Consider the following 11,811-nt stretch of genomic DNA (forward strand, 5'->3'; position numbering starts at 1 on the left):
TAAAGTTTGAAGCCTGTACTGCAGTCTGAACTGTTATGATTGATAAAAATGGCCAGATCCATTTTAGGAACTGCGGTTTGTGCTGTTATTGATTATTCAGAAAGGAATAATATGGCTTATATTTCATAGGCTCCCCCGGTTCGCCCTTGCAGACCTCAGTCACAAAGTCTGCATCAGCTTTGATGCTTCATTGGTCAGAGGGCGCAGAAGGGGCGGGACCTGTGACAGGATATGTCATTGAGGCTCGTCCATCAGGTAAGCAGCACTTCCTAGTCCGTCTGCTTACTTCACATCTACCCTGGATTTGCTCATTATAAGTTTTTCATCTCGTGCATTACACTGTGTTGTAATACTATAGGCTTATTCTCAATTAACCTTCCTCTTTTCACTTCCACCTCTTCCATCTTTCTTCTCCTCTGTGGCAACCAATTACTCCCCCTCCCGTTTTTTGAAATCCTGCATTTCCAGATGAAGGATTATGGGATACGTTTGTCAAGCATCTCCCACCTGGCAGCTTCTCGTACACCATCAGTATGGACCGCCTACGCTCAGGTGTGGCCTATGAATTCCGTGTCATCGCAGTCAATCGTTTCGGTTACGGTGATCCCAGTCCGCCTTCCACTGCAATGTCTGGTAATCTTCCTCATTATATCACACCACTGCATTATATTCAACAGTGATGCGAATGACAACCCACTCAACAGACTCTATGTTTGTCCCACAGCTTTGTTTTTGTTTAGGCTTCATCACATTAGATACAGTATTTACCCTGACTAATGACAATCGCATACATCACAATTCATTTTTCATAATATTACTGGGTCCCACTTTATATTAGGTGGCCTTAACTACTATGTACTTACATTTAAATTAATAATTTGATATAATGCACTTATTGTATACATAATGTTTTTACATTGTACTTATATTTAAAAAAAATGTATATGATGTAGTTACATCTGTAATTAATTTCTGTAAGTACATTTATAATTACACTGTTGACTCATCCCTTACACCTTAACCCACCCTTAAACCTACCCGTACCACCAAACCTGTGCCTAACCTTACCTGTATCCCACCTCAATAGCAGCAGAAGTGTTTTGCAATACAATATGACCACAATAAGTACATTGTACTTATTTTTGATGTAAGTACATAGTAGTTAAGGCTACCTAAAATAAAGTGGGACTGTTTAGAGTATGGACATTAGTATTGCACTTAATTTTCAAGCATCTGGTAGGCATTCTACTTCAGTGAGGATTTTTGAACTGTGGAGCACTATAGACTCACATTGTGGCCTCTACTACCATCTAGTGTCAAACAGCTGAACATTCACTCATCCATAAATAAATGAAAAAACTGAAGACTTGTTTAGTGCTGTTGAAATTACTACTACAACATTATATTTTATTATATTATATTCTAATGTGTGTATTTCTGAAAGAAGTCTCTTATACACACTGAAGCAAAATACAGTAAAAACTGTTATTTATTTTACTATTACTGTTATCTATTTTAACATTAGAAATCGTTCTAATATGCTGAATTGCTGGTCAAGAAACATTTCTTATTATTAATAAAAATGTTGAGAACAGTTGTGGTGCTTCATGCTTCTGCAGACACTGTTGTGCATTTCATTTTAGGATTTCATGCTGAATAAAAAAAAACAGCATTTATTTGAACCATCTTTTGTAACATTACAAATGTCATTACTGTCATTTTTATAAATTTAATGCACTTTTGCTAACTAAAAGTATTAATTTCTTGAAAAAAATAAATGCAATGACCTCAAACTTTTAAACTGTAGTGTATATAATATAATAATATATGTTTCCCATGATGGATGAAAAGTCAACTGTAATTGCCATATGTTGTATTGTAATGCAGAATTGTTGTCTGTTGTTGTAGCTCTGTCTGAAACACCTTTCTATGAGGAGTGGTGGTTCCTGATCGTCATGGCTTTGATCAGTCTCATTTTCATTCTGATGGTTGTGTTTGGTTTGCTCCTGTTGGGACAGAACAAACAGTACAGGAGCTGTGGAACAGGTGAGACTAAACAGAACAATATAAAACTGCTTTGAGCACTGAACATTCTGTTTTCATTTACTCACTCTCGCGTTGTTCTAAACCTTGGGCTAACCTAAATTTGGGCTAATTGTTAAAGCCGTAATAGGCAAAATAATGGATAAAACTATCTAAAGGGATACTAAAACATGTTTATGGTAAGAGGGTTGTAGACACCACTATGATGGTATTAATGTGGTATTTTTGAGGTACCAAATTGTGAGCATTGTGGAATAGATCAAAGTACTGTCACCTGATACAATCACTGTGCCTTATTATGATACCTCCACAATACTTCTGCTTCACAATACACAATTTCTGGAAGTCTTGCTTTAAAGATTTTAAGTATTTGTAGCTGTTCCATCTGAGTCACTTGTGTAACTGTTGGGGGAAAATGTAATACTATGAAATACTAAAAAATGTGATAGCTCATAGTTAATCAGTCAACACATCCCAGTGTTTGTTGTCATTACTTGGATGTAATTCCTCCCACAGGAAAACATATTACTACAGTAGAAGAGTCTGTAACTCTTGACAACGGCGGCTTCACGGCTCTAGAGCTGAACAGCAGACATCTGAACGTGAAGAGCTCTTTCCTAAAGAAGAATGGAACAAGGTGGGGTTTCGTCTGAACTGCTATTAATATATTAGAAAAGTCAATTTTTCTATTGAATTTAATTATATTTGTCGATTTTAAGTGATGTTTATGATTCAGTGAAACATCAATTTCCACTATTAAACTGGATCACCCCATACAAATGAAATATCTCTTCTGTGGATATGTGCAAGCAGTTTGTAAAAATATTATGCTATCTCCAGATCTCCTCCACGGCCCAGTCCAGGTGGTCTGCACTACTCTGATGAAGACATTTGCAACAACTACAACGGGGCTGTTTTAACAGAGAGCACCACCCTCACAGAGAAACCCACTGAGATGTCAGAGTCAGAGGTGAACACACTACACCAACAACGCATGACTACACACACATAAACAACTTCCATGGGGGTACAATGGAGTTTCACAGACACCTTATGTCTTACTCCTCATTACATCTTTTGAACTTCAGTCAAGTGTGAGCTGCTTAAGGCAAATTTACTTATTCTAAAACAGAACTTGATAACACTTCAGAATAGGGAACACAATATTCACTATTAATTAAGAGTTTTCCCTCAGTAAACTCCTAATTTGCTGCTTATTAATAGTTAATAAGGTAGTAGTTAAGTTTAGCTGTGGGATAAGATTAAGGGATCTAAAATATGATAATGTGGAGTAAGGCATTAATATGTGCTTATTAAGTACTAATCAACAGCAAAAATGCATGCTAATAAGCAACTAGTTAATAGTGAGAATTGGACCTTAAAATAAAGTGTTACCCATAACTTTAAAATGTTAAACATATGAAAATGAAAAATAAATAAACAGTTTATTGTTAAAGAATTATTTGAAATGTTGTACAATCACGTGAGATGAATATTGCCGCTATATCGCACATACTGTTGTTCTTTTGTTGGTTTGATTGCTTCTATTGTCCTCATTTGATTGCATTTGTAAATGATTAAATGTAAATGTAATGTAATATCTGAGGCTGTTTTATTCTGCACTACTAGTCAAATGTTTGGGCACCCTTCACTAAAATATATACTTTTTAATTTTTCCAGTTTGAAAACCTTTTGATATAAAGACGTACCTAAGTGCTTGAAATTAGTTTGGCATATTCTGCTTACAAATTAATTTCTTAATAAAAAGTAAAATAATAAGTACAAATTAAAATAGTAAAAAATATATTATTTAGAAATAAGTTATAAATAAATTAATTGAAATTGCATTCAAATTGACACATTAAACTGGATAAATGATTGTAGAATAAATTAATAACGGTAATAAATATTATGTAAAAAGGGTATTTTACAGAGCCCCACACCTGAAAAAATTTGATCGTGGCCATGAATTAAGAATTTGTTATTTGTGCATTGGACGTGACCACAACTTCATTAAATCAAAAGAAAGGAAAAATTGAGTACAATGTAGCCACAGTTTAACTAAAGTGAGGGTACAAATTAATAAAACGTGGCCACAAATTAATAAGTCAATGTCTTTTCCCCTCTGCACAAGGCTCAGTTGCATTTCTGCATTGGCATCTGAAACTCAAAACAACATTGCATAATGCTTCATCTATGCCAGTAGGTGTCGCTATAGAACCTAGGACCACCATTGTATTGATCAGCCAACAAAAACGTACTTTGTACACCTTTAAACACTCAGGTCACAGTCACATCTACACTGTAACTTTACTGTCCGCTCTTTTTCTCTCTGGTCTCGACCTGTCCCGTCACCCCTCGTGTAAAGGTCAGCGACAGCGACTACGAAGATGAGCAGCCCAAGCACTCATTCGTAAATCACTACATGAGCGACCCCACCTATTACAACTCGTGGAAGCGGCAGCCCAAAGGCATGAAGACCGGAGGAGGGTACGAGGAATGTGCCATGACGGATGCAGAGGGGGGGTATTATCAGACTGTGGTGACCCAGCACAGCGTAGGGGGCGTCTACACCCCTACGGGGCAGCCCGCACCAGGAACACGCACTCCAGTTACTGGCTTTTCCTCATTTGTCTAATGAACTTGAAACAAACGAGGAGGCTGGAGACTGGAAGTTGAGCCCTAAAACGGGACGAATCAAACTGTTGTGCTGGTTATTACTGCAAGGAATGCCGTACAAGTTTCTCATTTCCCCCGAAATGTGTATTTTAGGCCTCCTCTCTTCAAGGAAGGGAGGAGAGCATTGAAGCATCTTATTGTTAACGTGTTAATGATTTTTGGGTGGATTTTGGCAGATTAACCGTGACCCAGAAGAAGCGGAGACTTTGCACTGTGAGACTCTTTAGTAAGAGGTGGTATTCATTTTAAAGACTCAAAGACCCTCAAAGACGGATGAAGGAAATTCCTTTGTTATGAATTCCCGTTCCATAGCAACCTTCTGGGATTAGTGGGCAAGCACACTCTTGAGTGATTCATTGAATCTCGCTCTGATCTCCAAAACTCTAATTGAAGTTGAAACATCAGCGGAAACTTGTACAGTGTGTGGTAGACTGGAACAACAATGTGTTTTGTGTGTGGTTTATTTTCATGTTGGGGACGGGCGGCTTCGTTCTGGACAAAATGCAGCACTGAAAATATTGCCTTTGCACACGTATTGCTCTCTTAAACCAAAAGAGTGATGCTTTAAGAGGGAAAAAGAAAATGTGTGCTCGCAACAGACCGTTTTCTTAGGTTAGCAATACTGTATGTAAAATATGCTGTATGTGTGTATATTTTTAGGATCAATTTTGTACAAAAAGGAAACGTTTTTACTGTAGAGTAGATTTGTGCCAAGTCGATGTAGTTCTTTAGTGATACCCACAGTGGATCATTTCAGCAAGTCACAATCCACACTGTTTGTTTGACTGGCTTGCAGTGTATGTACAATCCAGTCACCCAGAGAGATGATAAGAAATGTGTGGCATTGTCTCTCTATCCCAAATATACACAGATTTCTCATCTCCTTCAATGTTGAACAAATACTTATTTCAGTTTGAAAGAACATCAGTGCTAAATTAAATAAAGTACATGAGATCACTAAATATAAATACAGTACATGAGCTCACTAAAAGGTTAGAATGCTATAGTGATACATTCAAGTACTTCTAAGAATGAATCAGAAATTATAATTATGTTATGATGCACATTCAGGTCATTTTAGATAGAATAAAAAGGTCTCAAATAAACTGCACCATCAACAGTCAATGAGAATTTATGATTGATTGAAAAATGCTTAAAAAAGCTATATTGTGGTTGACATGCTCAAAGTTGGTAAATTATGGAGGCATATAATTATGACATACAAAGTCTAAATTATGAGATACAAAGTCATACTTAAAAGAGATAAAAACCTTTTGACAAGGCCAAAATTATAACAGTTATGATATAAAATGTCAAAATAGAGGGGGGAAAGTTTAAAATATGATACAAAAAATCATAATTATAAATTAAAAAGTTTTCTTAAGTTAAGAATATGACAAGTCAAAAATATGAGATACTCGACGAGAAGTCGAAATTGAGATAAAAAGGATTAGGATTTGGGTTTTCTTCATAAATATGGGTTCAAATTTTGACTTTTTATATAATAATTGTGACCTAATCTCATAATTTAATTTAATTTTTTATGTCATAATTATGATGTTTTATGTCACATTTATGATTTAGGAAAGGAGCTTAAAGACATTAAGTTTCTCATTAGTACTTTCAACTTCAAGGTGGCATTCATGCTCACTTAACTCGTAAATATGATAATTCTGACATGAACTCAACATATGGCCTGAAACTTACTCTACACAAGAACATGACCAACCTTCAAAAAACATTTAGGGGAGTAATGGCATCCCTTCAGCACTGAGATTGTAACTGTATGAACATCTGTGTGCTTCTGTAGAGTATGTTTTGGTGCCTTAAGAGTTTTATTCTTTTCTATGCATTAATTGTCATTTAAAACAGCGAAAAAGACACGTACAGACTTCTTACTGTGTTGAAAATCCAAATGGAAAACACGTTACATTACTTCCAAAGACAGAAAGTGCTATGCAAAGTGTTATTGATCGGAATGAGCCAGAGAGAAGAATATGCACTTCAAAGCAAGTTGTTAACACTTTGAATTGCTTTGAGAAGTTGTTACTGAAATGCTACTGAAACTTGATGACTCCTGCAGCTGTATTACTCACAATGCATTATAAATGTGCATTATAATGCATTAAACTGGATTACTCAAAATTAAAATATTGTACAAAATCTGCAGCGTGCGCATTGTGATGTACGGTAGCTTATTAATGCAGCATGGCCCTAAAACTTACCCAGGTCTCAAAAGGAAAGAAACAAAATGTTGCCCTTTAAGAATATTTATTATTATTATTATTATATTTGTCATCAACATTTCTGGATCTTTTGCACAGGAAAGTACCACTCACATCCAGCTAAAAATCATATTTATTATAAACAAATGACAAGTTGCCTAATATTGTGTTCATATTTTGCTGCCATTATTCCCAAAGCAAATTACCTGTCAGTTTTATATATATATATATATATATATATATATATAACATATTGTTGACTAAATGCCAAAAAGAGTCACAATGTGTACTGTGTGTAAATGATGCAGACTGCAAAAATGTCATCTGTATTCATACGACATTCACTGATGAGATGCGCAGTGACCCCAAACATATTTGGACATTTAAGCTACACTTAAAAATGTATGAATGTTTTTGCGTTAGATAACAAATCATCAAAAAATTGGCATCTGCAAACAAATGGCACTAGAGCTTTTCTCAGAATTTATGCTGTGCTGTCTTTCTTTAAAGCAAGTGATGTTTTGGTTTGAATTTTGTTTATATAATACTTTGACAATAATACATTTTTAAATGTGGCATAAATGTCCAAATGTTTTTTTTTCTTTTCTTTTGCTTATTGTAGGAACACTGTATTACTGTAATTTGCTGATATTGAGGCTTCATCATTGTAATGCACTTGTTTTGATTACTATGATTAAATGGATGAGGTACATATTTCATAGAAAATTTTATTTTTCTTTGGCTCAACCATACTATTCATTGCATCATGCTCATGCTGTCCAGGAGTTTTTGTTTTTCAGATCGGATCTGTAGAACAGACTGGCCAAACTGTTTTTGACCGGAGTTTGTTTCTTCATCAGAACAGGTTTGGAGAAATTTAGCATTACATCACTTGCTCACCAATGGGTCTTCTGCAGTGAATGGGTGCCATCAGAATGAGAGTCCAAACAGCTGATAAAAACATAATCCATAAGTAATTCAAATTATTCCATTCCATCAATTAATGTCTTGTAGTGTTTTCATTTTAAACCATTGCTTCTAGCCAAAATACAACTCCATAGTCCATTATGTCACTTCTTCCTGTGTAATAATACTTCCTCCTCCTGCTCTCGCATCAAAATCCACCAACATATTTTTGAGCTGTTTTTGCATGTAAACAGTGTTTGATCTGTTCAGATTTCTCTTCTGATTCAGACAAGATTACTTTTTCGCTGAAGAAAGCAGTTTTAGGGAAACAGGACTTGATGGAAGCAATGACTTCATGGATTTGTGTCTTACAAACACAGCTTTTTGCTTCATAAGATGTTAATTGATGGACTGGAGTTGTGTGGATTGCTTGTGGATTATTGTAATGTTTTAATCAGCTGTTTGAACTCTTATTCTGACGGCACCCATTCACTGCAGAGGATACATTGGTGAGCAAGTGAAGAAATGCTACATTTCTCAAAATCTGTTCTGATGAAGAACAACTTGGATGGCCTGAGAGGGAGTACATTTTCAGAAAATTTCCATTTTGAAAAATGCTGGTTCAAGACTATTTCATTTGAATGACTGAATTAATTCAATTCAGTGGCCATTTCGGTCTTGATGCGTTGTGATAGATGTGTGAAAAATGCATCATGAGGAAAAAGCGAATGAATGACAAAAGATACGTTATTGGCTTGTCTTACCTCACACATTACAAAGGCGTTGTGGTTTAAATCTCCACGTCAAATTGGACAATGCTTAAGTATACTCAGTTTAACTATTACTTATTGGCATCATTTTGTAGGTCTCAGATACTATGATGGAAGTAGATGACATAGCACAACATTATGTAAAGGAGAGGCATGTCTCTTGTTGAAGCCAGTTTAATATTTAATCATGTTTGCACAAAGAATTCAAGTGAAAACAATATACAGTAAGCATCATTTAAGAAGTGCCTTGCAGTTCTAGAGATACATGAAAATTGTTTATATTAATATCTTAACTTGTAAGCAGACAAAAACATAAATCATTCAGATCATAAAGCATTCTTAATGTGTTTCTTAAAATGGTATGAGCAGTATGTTCCTTCAAATGCAACATTATGTTACACTATTGCCCAAATGCTTGTCAGACTGACAGATCTCCGAACAACACCATACGGCACTGCAGTATTTATGGCCAGTGAAAGAGTTTCTTGCATTTATTCCATCAAGAGTGTCTCTGCCTCCCCCAAAGCTCTCTCCATTTCCTCCACGTCCAAAGTGAACAATGCCCTCTCCTGCTGGAGCTTTTCATGCACTTCCGTCAGTTCCCTCATGATGTTCTGCACTTCCTACAAGCATTCAGAGAAGCAAACAGAGACTGACAAAATCCTCACTGAACCCGTTTTTAGGTCATGCCATATTCCAGTAGTTTTGGAGGCACACTCAATAACATTTAGAAGGATTAGAACATTTCAAATTAATATTTTATCAGCTGTGGACCTGGCGTTATGATTAATTATACAGCCTCTAGCCCAGCAGAATGTGTGTAATTTCATCCTCATATAAATCAGTCTTAGTGAAACATTTGTATTCATGTCTGGTCAGTGCCGCAGGACATTCAAATCAAGATAAATAACCCAGTATTTTTGAATATATATATATATAAAAAAATAAAAACACTCATACTCACCAGTAAATTTGCTGCATGCTCTTCTGCCGTCTCACCAAACAGGTTCAGCTCAGCCAGGAGATTTTGAGAAACCGTCTACCATTAACAAAATGGACAGAAAATTAACAATCAATTTTCCAGAGTAAAGGTTTAACATTAGCCCTGCACTAAACAACGTTGTCAGGATGGATTCTCCATCTGAAACATGCTATAGACCAGAATTAGGCTTCATTTGTGTTTCAGAATGGAGTCTTATACATCTTCTACATAGTAGCACAATAGTAATCAGACCATAAAAGCAAATAAGTTGGTGTGAAAGCACTACAGATGACTGTACAATATGGTTGATTATATAATCAATCCTTATTATATGTCCCTGCAGTGACCATGGGTCCATTTATTAGCATCTCATGTTTCCAAGAGTTAAAGAATTTTACGAAAAAATTATTACTATTGTTTCCTTTTTGAAAAATATTAATTTACATTTTGGTCCGTGACTTGTTTAGTAAGATTATACAGGCTTTTCACATTCACAATCTCCAAAATATATATACAGGTATATGTGTGCGTGTAAAAAGTCACTTATATTATATAAACAAACAAAATGAATACAACATATGAAAGTATACAAATACAGAAAAAAAAAAAATGTGTTACCATAACTTCTTTCCTTTGTTCTTCCTTCTGTTGAGCTGTCTGGCCCAACTTTTCCCCTGAAACTGAATTTGAGGTGGTTTAGACTACAACAACTTCTTCATGTGTCAATCCAACGGAGTTAAAATAAATTATAACCTGGGTCAAGGCTTTCTGCAACAAGGAGGACATGACAGTCTCGCAGCTGTTTTTGAATATCTCGATTTTCTCCTTGGAGGTCTGTGCACCGCTGCTCCAGATCAGTCACAGCTCCCTTAAGAAACATGAGAAACAGAAATCTTTCTGACTCTACTGACTACATCAACTGTTCTAAAATATCACTGTACACCATAACACAATTACTGTATTTGAGTAAAACCCTTGATCAATGATTAGTGTAATCACCTTCATTCCCTCAAGCTGTCTCTGCAGGTCTTCATTTGTTGAGGTCAGGACTCTATTCTGCTCCCTTATGTCATTCTGTTGCCCATATCTTGTAGATGGCCTGAGAAAATTTAAGTAGTATGCATTTACATTTTCAGAAAGACTAGTCCAGGGGTCACCAAACTTGGTCCTGGAGGGCCAGTGTCCTGCAGAGTTTAGCTCCACCTCGCCTCAACATACCTGCCTGGAAGTTCAAGTATACCTAGTAAGACTTCGATTAGCTGCTTCAGGTGTGTTTGATTAGGGTTGAAGTTCAACTCTGCAGGACACAAGTCTGCTGTCCTGGACTAAACAGCACTATCATACCAGCATAACTACATTTTTATTTCATCATATTCACACATACATTAGTACTTACACTTTCAAAGATCTGTACTGGTTCTTCCTAAAAAAACAAAAACAAACATATATATAAAAAATTGTGTTTACAGTAAAGAAAATATTTGCAGAACTTTTAACAAGGATACCCACTTATTTTCTGTGTCGTTCTTGACATGTGCAGCTCTGGATGCCACACAGGGCTGTGCAGGGATCGCTGTGTCTTTTGTCTGAACTCTCTTCATGTCTGAATACAGCTTTCTGGAGAAACAATCACATTTACTGCGGTACTGAAAATGAGATACCAAAACATTGCCTGTCTGAATTGCATTATCACAATTAACGTAAATAATATAAATAAATTATGTTTCATTGATCTCAGAGTATATATATATATATATATATATATATATATATATATATAAGATCGCATCATGTTCATGTCATACTTCGCTTATGTGTCTCAAGTCATTTTTCTTTCCATAAATGCAATGCGATTTTTACTAAAAGATCTCACATCGTAAATAAACGGTAACTGAAATGACTTTTAAAATTAAGTATGGATGTATAATAAACTTACCAAATTTATACGGATTAGTAGAGAATGTTTTAAACGTCCCGATTTAATTCAGCGCCATGAATTTTCAAAATAAATAACGTCACTTCCGCCTCCTTTGCAAATCCAGATCGGTGTTTTAGACTGAAATTTATATGTAACGTTGAAACTAAATGTCTGTATATAAAACATATATATGTAAGATTCATAAATCGATCATATATCCAACCAAAGTTCGCTAAAGAATGTGTTTTGTTATATTTAATTTAAATGGTTGTAATAATTCTCCGCTCC

At 35.5% G+C, this 11,811-nt stretch overlaps 2 protein-coding genes across 3 annotated transcripts in view; one reads left to right on the plus strand and one right to left on the minus strand.

Moving 5' to 3' along the window:
* Positions 1-4,681, plus strand: part of LOC306873881 (protein sidekick-1-like) — a gene marked incomplete at its 3' end in the record, with an annotated part of 220,011 nt that extends 215,330 nt beyond the window's left edge. The window contains exons 42-47 of the mRNA XM_079423407.1: positions 130-255; positions 469-633; positions 1,909-2,046; positions 2,560-2,680; positions 2,884-3,013; positions 4,412-4,681. Coding sequence (XP_079279533.1) covers positions 130-255; positions 469-633; positions 1,909-2,046; positions 2,560-2,680; positions 2,884-3,013; positions 4,412-4,681 — 950 coding nt within the window. The remainder of the gene's footprint in view (positions 1-129; positions 256-468; positions 634-1,908; positions 2,047-2,559; positions 2,681-2,883; positions 3,014-4,411) is intronic.
* Positions 4,682-8,779: 4,098 nt separating this feature from the next.
* Positions 8,780-11,806, minus strand: LOC306874434 (uncharacterized protein). 2 transcript variants are annotated; one of them, XM_079424479.1, is made up of 8 exons: positions 11,542-11,806; positions 11,115-11,222; positions 11,002-11,028; positions 10,605-10,704; positions 10,359-10,473; positions 10,224-10,285; positions 9,588-9,662; positions 8,780-9,246 (listed from the first exon to the last, which is right to left on the minus strand). In XM_079424479.1, exons 2-8 carry the CDS (start codon positions 11,204-11,206, stop codon positions 9,115-9,117), a joined length of 603 nt encoding a protein of 200 aa, XP_079280605.1. In that variant the 5' UTR covers positions 11,207-11,222; positions 11,542-11,806; the 3' UTR covers positions 8,780-9,114. The 2 variants fall into 2 exon arrangements, with proteins under 2 accessions (XP_079280605.1, XP_079280606.1); XM_079424480.1 differs by having other exon boundaries at positions 8,789-9,246; positions 11,115-11,251; positions 11,542-11,607.
* Between the last annotated feature and the right edge of the window lie 5 nt (positions 11,807-11,811).

Source organism: Barbus barbus (genome assembly GCF_936440315.1).
Source record: "Barbus barbus genome assembly, chromosome: 8".
NCBI lineage: Eukaryota > Metazoa > Chordata > Actinopteri > Cypriniformes > Cyprinidae > Barbus > Barbus barbus.